The 19,930-nt window shown below is 35.8% G+C and overlaps 1 protein-coding gene across 3 annotated transcripts; it reads left to right on the plus strand.

Moving 5' to 3' along the window:
• Nucleotides 1–1,561: 1,561 nt before the first annotated feature.
• Nucleotides 1,562–19,532, plus strand: LOC138315939 (solute carrier family 49 member 4 homolog). 3 transcript variants are annotated; one of them, XM_069257357.1, is made up of 12 exons: nt 2,820–3,557; nt 4,294–4,311; nt 7,838–7,928; nt 8,378–8,541; nt 8,869–8,917; nt 9,507–9,556; nt 10,386–10,439; nt 11,762–11,891; nt 13,069–13,245; nt 14,054–14,172; nt 17,238–17,420; nt 17,826–19,532. In XM_069257357.1, the coding sequence occupies exons 1-12, from the start codon at nt 3,263–3,265 to the stop codon at nt 17,993–17,995; spliced, it is 1,500 nt and encodes a 499-aa protein (XP_069113458.1). In that variant the 5' UTR covers nt 2,820–3,262; the 3' UTR covers nt 17,996–19,532. The 3 variants fall into 3 exon arrangements, with proteins under 3 accessions (XP_069113460.1, XP_069113458.1, XP_069113459.1); XM_069257359.1 differs by lacking the exons at nt 2,820–3,557; nt 4,294–4,311 and adding an exon at nt 1,562–2,027; XM_069257358.1 differs by lacking the exon at nt 4,294–4,311.
• The last annotated feature ends 398 nt before the right edge of the window (nt 19,533–19,930 follow it).

The raw sequence follows: 19,930 nt of genomic DNA on the forward strand, positions 1-19,930 counted from the left end.
CGCGAGGAACCCGAGATAAATCTTGCAATCATGACCTATGTACATAACTAGCAATGGTAAGAGAATGGTACCTCTGATATACACGTCTAAGTTTTCTGAAAATCATCCCAATATTTATTCGTGTATTGGTATACAGGAAGTATATCGAACATTACGTACTTGCGTAAGTATTACATTACGTTACCATGTCTTGCTTTACTTGTTCTTTTATTCAGAAATGAAAAATGAGGAGTAAATGCATTTTGTAAATGAACCTCATTGCATAACAGCATTGACACTTGACCTATTCAATGATTAATCTTCATATGAACCATACCATAATCATAACACATGAACGAGGGGGTATAATTGTTGATACTTTCTTTATTGATGATTTTTAAATTAGAAAAAAAAAAACAATATTAAGCTCTAAATTTAAAAAATTAGAAAATTGTGGACGTAGGCTGATAGTCTCTACGTTTATCTTAAGACATATTACACAGGTCATATGTAACTTCCAAAACATAATTGGTAATCGATATATTTATTGTTCAGCAGGATTTCAAAATCTCCCGTGATGTCTGCGTTCACGACCTGTTCTGGAAAACCGTTCCAGATATGCACTATTCTAAAGTATACGTTTTCTAGTTCTGAACTACAACGCTGTTTCTTCCATTGGTATATTAGACAAATGGGTTGAAGGTGGCTTTTTCGTCATTTTTTTTCTTCGTGATCTAAAAATACCTTTACCACGTCCCCTCTAAATCTTCTATGTTTAAAAGTTGGTAATTTTAATTTTGCTGGACGTTGTTCATAGGAGTTATCCTTAAATCCAGGTAGTAGCTTAATAGCTCTTCGCTGTACATTATCCAATCTAATTAAAATTAGAACTTCTATGTCGCTCTCCGTACGGAGAGCGACATAGAAGTTCTAATTTTAATTAGATTGTACATTATCTGACATTGGCTTTTTATAGCAAAACTGGAGGCGATACGGGAGAAAACGACTGACCAATCACGGACATGCAAAGACTTCCTTTGATGATTACAGACAGAGCGACGCCCAACTTAAAAGCCACACAGTCAACCACAGTGTATCGTTATTTGGTTCTTTTGATGTGCATCAAAGGACTATATTTACCTGCATGTTCTGTTGCCTTCAGTTTTATTATGAGATAGTCTGGGGTGGAGAAAATATTAGTGATAGAAAACCCTCGATTATTAAGGATGTCCCCAGTGTAGCTTGTGAGGCGACAAGTTCTGTCATTTTTCCGTGATCCTTTTACCTGAAATTATATTCACTGACACGCTCATGAAACATGAAAGGAGTAGTACTTAACAAGCATGGCGAGATCAGGGATCGAACCCAGACCTCCGAACACTAGCCGTACCGACCAGTTCTAACTTTAATTTTTGAAGTATGTGTATATGATTTATGCACACACATAATATATGTATATATACAAATGTAGATAGTGATAAATATGTACACAAGTTCTGTTTAGGGTCAACAGTTCACCAGTGTGTATACATACTAACTGGAACTATTTATACCACAAGAGATAATACAATTATATCACCATAAGATCGTAAGGTCTGCGGATCAAAGTTTAACTGAGCTGTAGTTCAGAAGTGATGTCACGTAAATCGTCGGTCAGGGATTAAAAAATATCGTCAGGACATTGGTCGTGACCCTGATCTTGGGACTACGTACAATGTATGTGTGAGGAATATTTACTAACATTTTATAGAAACTGATAGCCATGGAGGAGAGTAAGAATAGTGACCATACCCCACTACTAGGGGCGGTGAAGCCGGACTCCCAGGCTGTGAAGACTGCAGTATATACCCGGAGATGGTACATGTTGGCCGTGTATTCCTGTATCTGTTTCTGTCAGGCATTAGTATGGAACACGTGGGGACCGATCACACAGTCCGCCAAAGTCATATTTAAATGGGAGGATAGTAATATCGGCATGTTAGCTAACTGGGGCAATATCGCCTACATCATCACTGTCTTCCCAGCATGTTATCTCATGGACGTTAAAGGTAAACATGACACATTTTTAATTAAAAAAAATAGTGAATGAAAGATAAAATTGTCAAAAAGTAGTCTTCAATAAATCAAATAATTCATTAATTCATTTCTTCTATCGTTTCTTCATCCGTCTGTCCGTCTATCCGTTTGTTCGGTCGTCCATTCATTTAGTTGTAGTTAAGTATGGTTTACGTTATTACAGAGGAATGGAGCTTTGGATTTGGTCCATGACGTGGAGGCTCTGTAATTTCAGTAGAGTGCAATATTTATAACTCCAATTATTTATAAATCTCTAAATTAATGAATAATGAATGAATGATCGATTGGCTGATCTCTTTTGCTATTAATATTTCTCGGTGTAAAATGTACATTTGTACTTGTATAAGGTCAATTAATCTCAACTTACTTTTCAATCACAGAAAATCGGCTGATTCGGAATCGACCTGCATAATAACAAAACATTAAACAAGTTATCACGTTATATATAAGATGGGAGGTCTTATTATTCAATGGTAAAGTGAAAACTTTGCAATAATTACAAAACATAATGCTAGCTACTCTATAATTTAATGATAACTAAAGACTTTTAGATCTTACATCGTTCACGCTGGGTCATCTACTGCCAAACAAGTAGCCTAATGTCTGCCCTTAAAACTCAAATCTTCGTAACACAACTTACTTACTTAATTTTGAAGCTCCAAGTCTACGTTTTTGGCAAAACTTTGCACATGTCACATACATTTAAATTTACCGCACTTTCTTACTCGGAATGTAATAACTCTCTAGTATCGGAGGTAAAAACGGTCATTGTTGTGTATATTGTGTGTAAATAATATGCAGGCCGTATGATTTCTTGCGATAAAGTGCGTTTGTTGTTCTAGTTGGATGTGGGATATCGACATGGAGTTGTTTATCACTAAAACACTTCATTGTTCAATACATCATGGTGTCAATCGATTGAGTCATTGCATGTCACATGCTAATAGCGTTAGTTGTGACTGTGGTGTTGTGCCGGTTAGCATTCCGTGGGATAATTTCAGAATGAAAATAACAACACAGCGGTTCGGTCATCGTTTTCCTTTAGGATTTTTACTGTTTAACCAGTAAAAGCTCTAGTATTGTAACCGATAATAAGACATACTGTACAGTGAGATAAATATGGAACACCATATCACGTGCTATGAATAAACACCTTTCTATAAATAGATAAGTTTGTAAACAGTAGGCCTATAGCTAGTGAACGACGATGGAGAGAGATGAAGACACCGTTCGTACGCCTCTTTTACGACACTCCCGCGGGACGGGAGAAAACATCGCCACCCCCGGGACGGGTGTATTTTACCGGAGATGGTATATTTTAAGCGTATTTTGTGGAGTATGTTTGTGTCAGGCCTTAATTTGGAACACATGGGGACCTATCACACAGTCCTCCAAGGTGGTGTTTGATTGGCAGGATAGTACCATAGCGATGCTTGCTAACTGGGGAAATGTTGCTTACATTATAGCATGCTTCCCTATATGTTACCTGACTACAGCTCAAGGTAATGTACAAAAACTAAACGTATGTACAGTCTTCTAAAATAGCCTATACAGCGATAGTTAGCATAGATTTCACTATTTTTTCATAAAGTCATAAAACATGTTTGCAAACTGGGTACAGGATAGTAACATCAATATTTGTAATTCATGTTTTTGACTATTTGCTAAAATAAAGTATGATTCCATTGATTTTTCAATGGATTATTTTTCCAGTTAAATGCACAAAGTCAATGTCTCTATCAAGGCGTCACGTAATGTCGGATTTTCGCGATAATTTTAAATATCGGCATCTCACGAACTAGTATATGTCTGGTAGAAAACCCGCCAAAAAGTGTACAATATCTCAATATCCAAATATTTTATCGACAAAAAGTTATAGGATTGAACATCATTAGCCCCCACCTTACTTATACAGATGGTACAAACAAACAAAATATACACGAAACATATACTATAAAATTATTATTTTATGATTTATGAGCGTAGATTACCAGAAATACCATTTTTACAAAATATAGCGCGGTTCATTAATTAGCGGTTTTTTTTAACAATGAAAGCGCAAAAAGCGCTAAAATAAAACTAGCGCTGAAATAAGTAAGTTTACGGTAGGTAATGATACATTTATGTATACAACGTTATAGTATTCGTTCACAAGATGAAACCATGGCAACGGACAATCAATACAGACACGATAGTATCTCTACATTTACGTTTTAATGGAAATACATTTTATTGTAGGCACTTTTAGATATGCGGGTAAGTAAACGTCTAAAGGGACCTACCTTCGTTTGAACCGGTTTTACTACTTTTAGGCTCACGAAATGTAGCTAAATGAACCTCACACAAATGTTTGTGAACAGTGAAAAGTATATATGATATTGATGCACTCATTTTTCATCATACTTAAAGTATGGAGTCATTGAAAGTCATTAATTCGACTCGAAATATCACTAATTAAAAAATCGTAAATAGCGTCAATGATACATCCATTCCCCACCATTCTGTAATGACTCTGTTACTGTTTATATGTAGTATTCATTTCATGTCTAGAATGTCAACATTTCCCTCTGTTCAAACGAAGGTACGCCCCGTTAATATATTCGGAAAACATCGCAATACACTGAAGTTTTGCTATCTACTGTGATACTCGGAACCACATCGGACTAAATTGTGTATATGTTTACTGTGATGTCACCGTTTCCACCATATCCCCAAACTTTAAAACTAACAGTACACTTTATGTCGTTATTGTTTTTTTATTTCCTCCAAATATAAAGAGCAATAGAAATAACACAAAATGCGCATACATTTCAAAGGACAAAAAGGAAGAAAACTCGGTCATAGAATGTGATGAACATACTGTATAAGTTATAAAGGAAACGTTTTTGCAATAATTGACAAACTCACTGAAAAATCATAAGACGAATTTAAAAGTACATTCTTCACACGTGATCAATAGCTTTGATGATTGTACTTTGTTACAGCTGTAGTTGCTATAGTGACCATTTAAACATGCAGAAATTACAAAAATGTGGAATTTTTGTTAATGTTTACCAATTTTGTTACGCTTTTCATCTAAAATCTCATTTAGCGCATGGTTGAAAAAACTTTTTTTTATTTTCAGGATTGCGCTCTGTTGATTCTTAGACAACTTCTATCAAAAATTGCTTAATTTATGCATATTTTGGATGTTACAAGATATGAAATGAAGAAAACAAAGTTCCATTACAATTAAATCAGTGATGTCGTAGATGAACAAACATTTCTAAAACAATTAATTAATTTCTTATATAATTTTCTTAAATAGTTAACACTCCAATATGGGGACGAAAAAGGTCCCAGATCATACATAGCTCTTTCTACTGCATACTGTTACGTCCCAATACATGTATTTTAACCATTTATTCAAGTGCATGGTTCACCACTTCAATATGATATGCAGCACCAAATGGAATATTAGTCATATTAATGTGACAGATGTCACTACGTTATAGCTCTGTATTTTATATCTATATAACTATATGTCCAGATGTGACTCCAACAACTCGTACGTACTTTTATTTATCAAAACCATGAAACCGACTCGTATACGAGCCCTGCTAGACTGGCTACCAGTCTCTAGAATATTAAACAAATCACTAAAAATTGGCTTGGAAAGTCTAGCCCTGCTAATACGTCCAGTCTTTATAGGACTACTATGCTAGTACTATCCGTTTGGTCCCTATACCCACTGGTAACTGGAGAACACGGACATTTGCACACTAAAAATAATCTGACAGACAGAAATATATGATAATATCTCTATTATCTTTATTAAAACAAAAATACGTGCGCATCTGGTTGAGAACAGTGGTACTGTAAAGGATAAAACAGTGTACCAGTGTCACAGCATTGTGTTAAAAAGTTATGTTCATTTGTTTATCCAATAACCTCTTGATCGATTCTAACGTTCCTTCGTTCCTAGCCAGACAATACGTTATTCCACCAAGATATAAATGAAACTTATAAAGAATCTACGATGGCCGACAGGAGCCTGGCAAAAAAAACTGTAACGCTTTTTATCATCGTCCGTCCATCCGTACGAATGGTTTCCGGAGCATAACTCTAAAACCAGTAGAGATATTTCCACGAAACTTCATAGACACATTGGTCTTATGGTCTAGTAGTGCCTTTTGCTATTTTAAAGTTTTCACTTTTTGTACTTTTTTTCTGTAACCATGGAAACATTGCTGAAAATATATGTTTGTACCAGGTTCGTTTCCGGAGCATAACTCTAAAACCAGAAGAGATATTACCATGGAAACATTGCTGAAAATATCATGGTAAATGGTAAATGTTACTTTGCAAAACTCCATCCATCTTTGTGTATATAGTCTAATATAAATGTCAAGGTGTATACCTGATTCAACAATTGCAGCCCCGCTCTACTTGAATTATACTCCATCTTTCTTTAGCTCAACTTCCCTTTTCCTGTTTTTTTCATACACATAAGTCTCCACAATCAAACTTACTTCAGCTTTGATACCTCCATTGACGGGGGATCTGAATGACTATGTCCTTGTTAATTCTGTAAATCATATCGGCACTGTATATGTCGTGATCAAAAGATATATATACTTTTATTTTCATTTCACTACAAAATAATCACTTGGATAGAATAAGTATCTAATGACTTGTGCTGAATGTGGTATAATTACTAGTTCACGAGACTGCTGAAAGATTGTAGTTAACTTAAGTTCCCACGTGAGTTTGACAAGATGTCTGCTATAAATCAATATCAAGTAATTCACTTGTATTGGTGACGGGAAATTACTTGTGGTTTCCATCTGTCCACAGCTGCAAGGTGCATGTTAGTGCATTGCCATTTCACACCCAGTCTTACTGTTATGTTATATCAGATAGGTCGATATCCATTAAAAGAAACGTACTTTTCGTACCGGTATAATGCTACAGGCTATTTTGAGTCATGTAGGCCTTCGAGAGGGAGGAAAAAGGCAGACAATATCACATGAGGAGTAGTCAGTGTTCACGTGCATCCGTTCAAAAACTTCACTTTAAGTAGTGAAGTTATAACGGATGCACATGACACTCGTCATATTTTTTTTTATTGTTGAACATCCTATCAACAGCCACTTTCATTTAGGCCAGCCTACCATTTGTGTAGGGTAGGCATATATCCGTGTGCCTTTTCTGCAGAAAGTTAGTGACGATGTGTAATCTAAAATACTTGTGTCAGTGTTGCAGAAAACGGATCCCTTGTCTCCAAACACAGATCATCAACATTTAATAGCTGAGTCTGATATACTTTTTTTCCTTAGCTCTTAAAGTTTATAATTTTTTTTAATATTGTATGACAATTTAATCATGTATTATACAATTTGTGCCACATGAACATTAAATGTCAAATTTGGTGGTGCTAAAAAGAAAATTAGATGATAAATTAGCATAGATTAAAAAGTTTGTGTAATGTTCTTGTGATAGCCCCAAAGGCATCGGGCATAAAAATATGTAAAACTGGTTACATTGTGGGTTTTTTCATTTGTTTTCTTGAACTTGACATACGTTGACTCGAATTGACCCCCAGGATATTTATAAACTGTTCTCGCTCATAAGGACATCGAAATTAGTTCCGTTTTATTTTAGACGTTGTCTGGTGTCTAGATCAAAATTCGGTAAAAAAAAAACAGACTCTACGTACTTGCTGTATAAAAAGAAGGGTTGAAAGTAAGACGTGACACTACCAGATCCTTATAATGTTTCTTGTTTCTATTGTGTTTTCCAGGTTTACGGAAGTCCCTGATTGGCTGTTGTGTACTGATGTTTCTCGGTACCGGTCTGCGCTGTATAACAAGCAACTCTGACTACACACTCTGGTAATGGCCGTAAACACAGTTCCTAGAAATTCTTTATATCTGTGGTATATGGTAAAATCATTTAAATCTAACATTACCCTTTCCTTCTGTTTGGTTTAAAGATAATCAGATAATGCTGCTGAATTTCCAAAATCCAAATGTGTTTGTTCACGTTTCGTTTGTCTAATCGACGGGTGTGATGATTTAGGATTGGAATGGGTTCCCCTTGGTTAATACATGTATGCAATGTGTAGTTTTGAAACCTACCCATGTCGTCCAACATCACTTTCTGAATGCTTAACCAATGAAGCATTGTCCGATACTGTAGACTTTCGGTCTGATAATATTCCATATAAAAAACGTACACACATATGGCAAACTCACAACTAAAGTTAATTATGTGGCGTAGATAATTTACATAGAACATGTATAACCACCTGATGTCCTCCCTGTATACCTTTTATTTACAGGACAATGAACGCTTGTGCAGTACTGAATGGTATTGCCGGTACGGTGCCGTTTGCGGGGCCACCTCTCCTTGCCGCGTTGTGGTTCCCTCCCGACCAACGAGCCACGGCTACCGCTACATCGAGTGTCTTCAATTACGGAGGTGTGGCAGTAGCCTTCATTTTAGGTAAGATTAAAAATGGAGGAGGTTGTAGGCAAGGCATACATTTTATGTTTCTGTTATCTTTTTGTTTCTTCCTAACATTTAAATTGATCTTTCTTGACATAGAAAGCTCATAATTTATGTCCAGTGTCTTAAAATAATCTAGTATTTCAAACGTTTCAATCAAAAGTATACAACTCTAATTGGTCCACGTGCTGATCTTTTCAAATACATTGAACAGTTGTTTTTCATTCTTGTCGAAAACATCTTATAGTCGTGCGATATATATATATCTACCAATTACTGTTTTTTGAAAGTTAAAGTAATGATTTGACTGTTTCATTGTAATAGGTCCTGGGCTGGTCTCCTCACCACACTACCAACACGAAATTATCAATAGGTATTGTTAACTTAGAGTGTACTAATTAGACATGTATTAAAGATTACGGGTATACTATTCTGTGTTGTTTTGTGCAAATTCCATAAAACTGTTTGAAAGGCAACATATGTATTTATAATATATATAATAGACATGATCTTTATAATAAGAACAGATAAATATATTATTGATCATATCAGTTTTGGATTGTAGTCGAGTATTAAGTATTATAATATATGATAGTATAGTAACGTGTGTCTTTTGTATATTATAATATATGATAGTATAGTAACATGTGTCTTTTTTATATTATAATATATGATAGTATAGTAACATGTGTCTTTTTTATATTATAATATATGATAGTATAGTAACATGTGTCTTTTTTATATTATGATATATGATAGTATAGTAACATGTGTCTTTTTTATATTATAATATATGATAGTATAGTAACGTGTGTCTTTTTTATATTATAATATATGATAGTATAGTAACGTGTGTCTTTTGTATATTATAATATATGATAGTATAGTAACGTGTGTCTTTTGTATATTCTCTAGATCTATAACAACTGTTTATACTTACTATATTTCTACTTTGTTTTCAGAACCGAGCTCAGCTTAATACCAACAACAGACGCTACACTCAATAAAACTAGTAAGTACCACATCTTTTCACGTCTACCTCGTACCGACATAGCATGCATGTATAACCTGCTCTTGGTATTTGGTACCCTGTCTTTGCATATGAAAATAGTTATCAGCACTTGCAGGTATGTATTAAGGATTGGTCTTTATTTTGACTGTGTATATGGTGTTAAGTAAGAACGCCTTTGACAACCAACATATTCTGTGTTGCCAACTGAGTTCATATTCCTAAACACAATCAAAATGAAAATTAGTCCTTAATGCAGTGTTTGGCATAGTTATAATTTCTAATGATGTCCTACAAGGAGTGTCTATTTCGGGTCCTTATGTAAGCAGTTTCAATTATGTATACTAAGGATATAAAATCGTATAATTAACATCATTGTGCAATTTCAAAATACACCCTAAGTAACTTAATTCTACGGGAGTCGCAAAAAAACAAGAAAACAAAGAACAGATATAATTGAAAAGTGTAGCTTTGTTCAATAAAGCAAATAATACATATCGACATACACATTTGGTTATATAAAATATTAACTTTATTTATTTTACATCGATTACGACAAGTTATACAACTTATGCAAATAACTTTCGATGGCCAAGATGTAAGCGCGATAGGGATTTTTGTGTTGGAGGAAACCGGAGTGCCCGGAGAAAACCCACGTGAAAGGGCAGGTGAACCCTAACATTTTCGCGTCTGTGCTGAGAATCGAACCCCGGCCAACTAGGTGAAAGGCGAGTGGCTTAACCACTACACCACCCGATCACACATTTGGTTTAATATCACACAAAAGAATGAAATGTATTTGTTGTTTATGCCTTGTGTGTCTTCCTTTCAGTTCTAACTAACTTCGATACTCTACAGAACGAGATAATGCGGCTGATGTATATTGGTGAGTATAATACTATCCACATGATTTATCATTTCTTTGTCAATTTTGGTGGGATATGAGTGTCATGTCTAATTTTTAGACCAAAGTATGAATAGTAATGCTGAGACCCAAGCTTATGAAGTGCAAATCAGAACTGATGAGGCCCTCTCAGGAAACTTTCTCAGTTCAGCAGACTGTTGAAAACTATATTCCTTTCCTGTTCTTGTCAATACCCTTGGTTATAACATTGATATAGGTGTGTTACGTCCCTGTTCTTGTCAATACCCTTGGTTATAACATTGATATAGTTGTGTTACGTTCCCTGTTCTTGTCAATACCCTTGGTTATAATATTGATATAGTTGTGTTACGTTCCCTGTTCTTGTCAATACACTTGGTTATAATATTGATATAGTTGTGTTACGTTCCCTGTTCTTGTCAATACCCTTGGTTATAATATTGATATAGTTGTGTTACGTTCCCTGTTCTTGTCAATACCCTTGGTTATAATATTGATATAGTTGTGTTACGTTCCCTGTTCTTGTCAATACACTTGGTTATAATATTGATATAGTTGTGTTACGTTCCCTGTTCTTGTCAATACACTTGGTTATAATATTGATATAGGTGTGTTACGTTCCCTGTTCTTGTCAATACACTTGGTTATAACATTGATATAGGTGTGTTACGTTCCCTGTTCTTGTCAATACACTTGGCTATAATATTGATATAGGTGTGTTACGTTCCCTGTTCTTGTCAATACCCTTGGTTATAATATTGATATTGGTGTGTTACGTTCCCTGTTCTTGTCAATACCCTTGGTTATAATATTGATATTGGTGTGTTACGTTCCCTGTTCTTGTCAATACCCTTGGTTATAACATTGATATAGTTGTGTTACGTTCCCTGTTCTTGTCAATACACTTGGTTATAACATTGATATAGTTGTGTTACGTTCCCTGTTCTTGTCAATACCCTTGGTTATAACATTGATATAGTTGTGTTACGTTCCCTGTTCTTGTCAATACACTTGGTTATAATATTGATATAGTTGTGTTACGTTCCCTGTTCTTGTCAATACACTTTGTTATAATATTGATATAGTTGTGTTACGTTCCCTGTTCTTGTCAATACACTTGGTAATAATATTGATATAGGTGTGTTACGTTCCCTGTTCTTGTCAATACACTTGGTTATAATATTGATATAGTTGTGTTACGTTCCCTGTTCTTGTCAATACACTTTGTTATAATATTGATATTGGTGTGTTACGTTCCCTGTTCTTGTCAATACACTTGGTTATAATATTGATATAGGTGTGTTACGTTCCCTGTTCCGTTACAGAGTGTGGCTATGCAGCTCTGCTTCTACTCCTAGTGATAATATATTTCCCTGACAAACCACCTTTACCGCCAAGCACCACAGCCTCTATAGAACGGGTGGAGTATAAGAAAGCTCTCGTGAAAATCTGCAAGTAAGTAAAGAACAAACTAGCGTATTCGAAATATTCATATTGCGAACAAGTTAATTCTAAATATTTACAATTGCTACTTTTTCTGTATCGATATTTCCCAATAACCTAAGTGCAGACCGTGACCCGATTCAGTGCGTATGGATACATGTAAAATTTGGCGGACTTCTTTTGACATTCCACAATATCACGTTTCAATCTTTACAAATAACACATGTACGAAACCATCGGCGACATACAATAAAACAGATTTAATTTTTTAAATGTGTTATTGCCATTTGACCTGAATAAAAAAACTGAAATATAGGAACTAGTATTTGTGATGTCATTGAGAAAAGAACGGGATTAAGATGCAGTCAACGGCGCGCTTCTTCTGAATTGCTGTTGTGCATGGATATATTGTAAATATAAGAATTACGCAATTTACCTCATGCTCTAAACTAAGCAAAGTAAGAGGTTAATCCTCAAATACACAGTTGAACTCTTTACATTTAGTTCGTATATTAAGCTTTTTTCTCCTATCTCGATCCTCGTTTTTTCGGTTCCAACTGACTATGTGATAATGCTGTATATACGATTGTACAAATGTTTGGGAATGTCGATATCGTCATTATCGATCTGACTATTGTAACGTATGACTTATAACTACCAACAAGACAAATAGATATGTATCACTTCATGTTATGTATGTGTATATCAGGAACCTATATAGACTCATAGCTTGTTTTAATTGAAAGACATATTAATAATAGACTCACAGTTTGTTTTATTAAAAGACAAATTAATAATTGATCAAAAAAAGCAACAGAGCATATCAAGGGTCGAGTAGAAATCTACAAATGTAACTAACGGCAAACACAATGATTAGCGTATGTTAGATTACGTAGAGTCTCTACAATGCCCAGTTTGAAATGTTCTCTATCTATACATTCAAAATAGTCATCCTTAAAAAACTTTACAAACCCCAGATAGCCGCATGGCATCCATATTGTTTTGTTCTTCCAAAGACTGTCGCCTTTGACCGATGGCTATGACGTTCTAGTCTATGTTAACGGTATATATGTTTGTTGTATTGTTTTAGTCTTAAGGGAACGGTAACCTTTGGCTGATTACTGTGGCGCACGCTGTCCTTGTCAATAATTAAGGTTTATTTGTCAACCATATTGTTTTGTTCTTCCAGGAACGGTAACCTTTGGCTGATTGCTATGGCGTACGCTGTCCCTGCTGGTGTTTACGGCGTATATGGGTCGGTATTTGACGTCATCCTTAACCCTGTGGGAGTTCCTCAGTCTGAAGCTGGCTGGATAGGGTTTTATTCTACTATAGCTGGATGTGCATCAGGACTGGTTATAGCCAGGTTTGTATTTTTTAATATCATGAGAAGGTTAAGTATGATATTAATCTTATCTTGCTTAGAACAACACCTTTATTAAAAGATTATGATGCAGATATTTTGCATTTTAGCTCACCTGGCCCAAATGTCATGGCGCGGCGTCCGTCGTCCGTCCGTCCGTCCGTCCGTCAACATTTCCTTTAAATCGCTACTAGTCATAGAATTCTGCATAGATTGTAACCAAATTTGGCCACAAACATCCTTGGGGGAAGGGGAACAGAACTTAAATTTTGGCTCTGACCCCCCGGGGGCAGGAGGGGCGGGGCCCAATAGAGGAAAAAGAGATAAATCCTATAAATCGCTACTTGTCCTAGAGTTCCGCATGGATTGTGACCAAATTTGGCCACAAACATCCATGGGGGAACAGGAACAGAACTTGTATAAAGTTTGACTCTGAACCCTCGGGGGCAGGAGGGATGGGGCCCAATAGGGGATATAGAGGTAAATCCCTTTAATCGCTACTTGTCCTAGAGTTCTGCATGGATTGTGACCAAATTTGGCCACAAACATCCATGGGGAAAAGAACTTGTATAAATTTTTTATCTGACCCCCCGGGGGCAGGAGGGGTGGGGAAATAGAGGTAAATAATTGAATTCCTTCAGAAAAGAAACAATGAACCTGTATTTAGAACATTATTTGACATTACAAACCAGGTGAGCGATACAGGCCCTATGGGCCTCTTGTTTATATGTTTTAACAGAAAGTGATATTTGAAACTGTTTTCTACTTCAATTTAGCTTTTCTTGGTAATTTGTTGATTTTGTTATTTTAGATTTGCAGATATTTTTATGAAGCAGATGAAGGTGTTCCTGATTGGTATGTTTGTACTAGCGGCGGGTTCCTTTGTATGGCTTACACTACTCTGTAATCAGACTATAGCGTTTAGTACCGGTGAGTGGAAGCTTTACTTACAATGTACCTTTATGTTTAACATGATAAAGTTTGGTGCTTGCATGATATATTGTTGTATAAAATCTACAAGAAATGGCACTCCAATTTTGTAACTGAAGTTGAATAGAAATTGAAAACAGGCCCTTAGGACCGTCTTTTTCTTTATCGGAGTGACCAAACCTTCATCTCTCATCGATGCCACGTTAAGCTTCTCAAGTGTTTTGGAATATAATGTTACTAAAATAAAGAAAGACTAAAGTCAATGGTCTGTTATGTGATTTGAAAGAAAGACTTTGAATCAATTCGATATATCGTTGTATAAGCCCATATTAATCGAAAATATACTTTTCAGGTCTTATCTTTGATTAATATTTGAGCTCACTCAATTTTAAGGTTATCTGCAGGATGACCTATAGTCGTCATGTTTTATCTGTCGTCGTCCGCCGTGCGCCGTGCGTTCACTTTTCACATTTTGAACTTCTCAAGTTCGACCTGTGCTATTTAGCTGAAACTTGCATGAAATGATCCTGACATGGTCACCACCAAGTGTTGTCCGATCGAAAAATCCAAGATGGCCGCCACAGCCGCCATATTGAAAACAAATTTTTAACTTTTTCTCAAGTTCTACCGGTGCGATTAGCTGAAACTTGCATGAAATGATCCTGACAGTGTCACGACCAAGTGCTGTTATTTTTTGGGACGAACGAAAAATCCAAGATGGCTGTCACAGCCGCCATCTTGAAAACACATTTTGAACTTCCTCTCAAGTTCTACCGGTGCGATTTAGCTGAAACTTGCATAAAATGATCCTGACAGTGTTACGACCAAGTGTTATTATTTTTCAGATCGATTCGAAATCAAAGATGGCCGCCACAGCCGCCATCTTGAAAACACATTTTGAACTTTTCCTCAAGTTCTACCGGTGCGATTAGCTAAAATTTGCATGAAATGATCCTGACATGGTCCCAACCTACCTTCGCCTACCTAGCGATACCGACATACGTCGATGATCCCTTGGCCTTTTGACCCGCTTTTCCGGTGCCTTGGAAATCAGCGCGCTGATTGGCTGCGGTGAAAATCGACAGCACAGAGCGCCCGTTACAAATCAACAGCGTGGTTGTTTGAAAGCGAAAGTAGCGCTAAAATTAGCGACCTTCAAGAAAGAAATGAGCGCTCCGATTGGTCAGAATTTACGTCATTGACCAGTAACGGGACTGTAATCAAATAATTTGCCACCAGCAGTAGTAAAGCACCGTAAAAGAGGCGGATTCTGTCAAGGCCAGAAAGGAGTGTAATGGATTATCTTGCATTGACAAGTGAAGATGGTCCCGACCAAGTGTTTTTATTTTTCGGGTCGATCCGAAATCCAAGATAGCCGCCACAGCCGCCATCTTGAAAACTCATTTTGAACTTCTTCTCAAGTTCTACAGGTGCGTTTTACCTGAAACATGCATAAAATTATCCTGACATGGTCATTACAACAAAATCAAAAGTGAAAACATTAAACCCGAAAGAGTGAAAATGAACAATGGACCACAAAAGAAAATAACTATCAATAGCAAACCAAAAGGAAAGTAAACAACAAAAATATATATAATCATCTCATTAAAAAAAACTTATAAAAACCAGTTGCATATTTATACTGGCACAACATTTTCAAAGAAAACTTTGAAGAATACCAGATAAGTTGTACTAATCATTTTCATATTCAATTACCTGCATGAAAATAAACTTAAGCAATATAGATCTTTCATCAATGGAAGATTGAAACTGATCAATTATGTAATATGTGCAATGTTACTGAAGACTACAATAATTTTTCATTACATGTAAAACATTAACATCATTTAAACAAAAAAAATAGATAATCTCTTTGAATAACAACTTGGATACAAAAACATTTGTTCAACCTAAACAACACGGACATAATTAATGTATTCAGAAACTAAACTGACCAATCCGTAGATATTTTGAAATCCATGCACGTAAAAAAAAATCCTGGAATCATTTTTCACACGCACGAATTCTTCAAAATCAGTAATCCTAGAAATGTCAATCTTACAAAACAAAACAAAAACAATCATAATTGTATTATGTATACTGTTTGTTAAGCTTATTGTGATTAAACCCTTGACGGAAAATCTCAGTAATTTATCTTGAACATATAAAATACCTGTGATAAATCTTAAATCCTATTGAGATGATAGTGATATAGCCTAATCCGCACTAAAATATAACGACAATGCGTATATTTAACAAATACATGGTAATCTCGGTACAAGTAACAGATGGTGCATATGGAGCGAACCTCGCTGGTAGGGCTATCCCCGACCAAGTGTTGTTATTTTTCGGGTCGATCCGAATTCCAAGATGGCTGTCACAGCCGTCATCTTGAAAACACATTTCTAAATGTGATACCGGTACAATGCGGCTGAAGCTTGCATTAAAAGATCTTGACGTGGTCCCAACCAAATGTTGTTCCATCTCTGGTTGATCCAAAATCGAAGACGGCTACCATGACGCCATATCTAATTAATTTCCAATATGACTTTTGCAATGGAAGTCAGATGACCGTTAAAGGCCCACTACCTTTCCGACACGACTTTTAATTTTTAAAATGGGAATGTAAAACGAGATCGATAATTTTGTAGAGTCGCAAAAGTTATTAACTTACAGTTAATACTACGTTTATCATCACCTTCTGAACAATTTAATCGAAATAGATAAAGTGTTAATTTTCATAACGCGGGTCGTCTTATGTTTCCCGCCGTCGTCCTAAATACCGCGCGGTAGTTGACTATTACTGCGCCAGACGGCAAGACAGCGAAAAGACTCTCCACGGTTTTCATATATTACGCAGGAAATCTTGCATATGTTTTGTGTTGAAACCTCATCTTAGGGCATCGGCATTGGTTTTCTGACGTTATTAATGTTTTTTAAGAAACCTTTAAATTTTGCCCCCGAAAGGTAGTGGGCCTTTAAGGCCCTTGGGCCTCATGTTACATGATGGACTTCACCGAATTTTAATTAGTGAATAACATTAAAGTGAATGTTTTCTTTTTCAGTCCAACTCTATGCGTCGAGTATCATGGGTGGGATGTTCCTAAACGGAGCGATTCCTCTGTTCTACGAGCTAGCATGTGAAGCTGCCTACCCCGTATCCGAGGGACTGGCTGGAGGGTTCATGACTTGGCTTAACAACTTATTCGGCATTATGTTTCTCATGGCTCTGCTTATTCCGGGTATAGGTATGTATACGGCAATGTTGTTTTATTGGGTAATTGGTGTGTGTACGGAATATTTTAATGGTCTTCTGTATTCCTGGGATAGGTTCCTTGTGTTGTTGTCTTCAAAATTTGGAGTTTGTCTTTCATGTCACTATTAAGTGATGTTTTAAAATGCTTGATATCTTGTTACAAATAATTGTAAGCTTTATACATGTTCTTGCTTTTTTGAGATTTGACGGAAAACACATATAAAGGTAATGCAAAATGAAAAAAAAAATCACGCATGGAAGTTTTAATAAATTTTTTTAGAAAACAACTATGTAATGGTTTTTTTAACTCTTTTAGCCCACCATCAACAGCCTCATACTATCATTATTAAGACATGTTTTGTATAATTTATTATTGAATGTTACACGTTATTTCCAGGAACGGCTTGGATGAATTTCTGTTTGGTTGGAAGTGTTGGACTCGGTTTATTAGTGTTGTTCGTGTTCCCTGAGAAGTACACTCGGACTGACATTGATATTACCGTCACGGAGGACGGAACGATGGACGTTCAAACGTCCGTACATCAAGTTGTTACGTCATACACCTGACGTCAAGTTTCTGGTGCGGAGCGAAAGACGTCCAAACGTCCATACACATACTTGTTACGTCATATACCCGAGGGCAAATGTCTGTGACAAAAGTATGGAGGTCTTTACATGGTAATTCAAGTTAATCTATAATGAACATTTGACGTCAAACGTCCGTACGTCAAACTGTCACGTCATATACCTAAGGTAATATACTGTGTACATTGGAGCGACATGGGATTTAGACAATTTACTAACGCATGCCTAATGATACACATGTAATTACCAAGCACAATCGCCGTTGTAGTGGATTAGTAGTCTAATCTAGCTTGCCATTACCTCCATGATCTCCACAAATGTTATTTGGTCAACCAATACGATCAGTGTACCGTTGTTGGGTTATGTGTATGCGTACAATTATATATATAATTCCATTTATCTTTCATAAAGATAAAAAAAAACCTAATATCATTATATTCACAGATGCATTTGTCGCAAACAAGTTGTAGTTACCGACATACTGATCTTCCTACTGAAGACCAATAATGCTGCATATATACATGTATATAGTGGAGTACAACGGACATACTGTGTATATTGTATTTTTAAATGCATTGATATGTGTCTAATCTAGTCGGTGTTAATGGTTGAATGTTCATTCTAGAATAAATCATAAGTAAAGTAACTGTTGGACATGCGCTTTGATTCGTGAGCATTATAAATACGATGCCACTTCGAGGTGTGTGTGAAATCGTGTGCTGATTCATATTATGAAGTCTGTTTGTAGTATTGCTATACGAAACCTTTCCAGAGCAGATCGCTGTGATATCGGTTTATTGGTGGTCTCTTGTTACATGTCATAAAGGACCGTCAAGTCTGGAGCTATCACATTGTGTTTACATTTATATTCCTATTCACACAGTGTTGTTAATTAGGATGATGTAAAACCGTGATATTAGATTTAATATTTTTATTTCTCTCTATAGTATCCGTCTCATCGTCTCCAGGTGATGTCTCAGAGCATTTCTATTGTAATGTTTGTTGTCATTTGTTTTGAACTATTACGAGTTATCTCTCTTCTATAACTAATTATACCTTCTAGGTATACCTGAATAGGGTATCTTTGCTTAACACATCATGAACTGTTGGTATCATTACGGGTGAAAGGAAGTTAAATTTGTACAAAATAATTATTATGTGCAATTTGGTTTGTTCTTAATATGGATAAATTATTCTTCAAATGAAATGCTTACAGTAATTAAAAAAAAATTCGCATTTGATTCGGAATGTCTCGTTTAAAATGTACAACTACAATGATATTTAAAGGGCCTTTTCCATTATAACCGTTTAATATGTGGTCGAAAACGGTGTTCGTTTTTTGTATTTATGTTTGTATTTGTTCTGAACTGTGATATTATTGTTTTCTTATTGGCCGAGATCTTTGATATTTGAACTCCAGTTTGCGATAACAATTGACACTTTTTGGATTTTGGATATTGAAAATATGAACAATAATTCCACTTAATAAAACGTGCAATGTTGCTTAGAACACTGAAAAAATCGAAGTTCGCTTGTTATTTGAAATCCCGACATCACACTGAAAACATTTCAAAATTACACTTACCATTATGGAATTATTTAACGTTGTCACTTTTGTTTTCTTCTTTCAATGTCCTATTAATATCCAGGGTCATTTATTGGGATATCAGGTTCAGGAGGAAGAAGCTGCAGTACCGGGAGAAAAACCACCGACCAGCGGCAGTGATCAGTACCTGTAACTTGACGAGGATGGGTTCAAACTCTCTATCCAAAAGTAGAGATTTGGTAAGAAGACATGTATCAAATGCCTTCAGTCTTATTTCGTTGACTTTTGTCAATAAAATTCTTTGAAGTTGAGATTGATCAAGTCGGGAAATTTCCTAACCACATGGTCACCGCGGCCTAATGTTATTTGAG

Source organism: Argopecten irradians, chromosome 2 (assembly GCF_041381155.1).
Source record: "Argopecten irradians isolate NY chromosome 2, Ai_NY, whole genome shotgun sequence".
NCBI classification, from domain to species: Eukaryota; Metazoa; Mollusca; class Bivalvia; order Pectinida; family Pectinidae; genus Argopecten; species Argopecten irradians.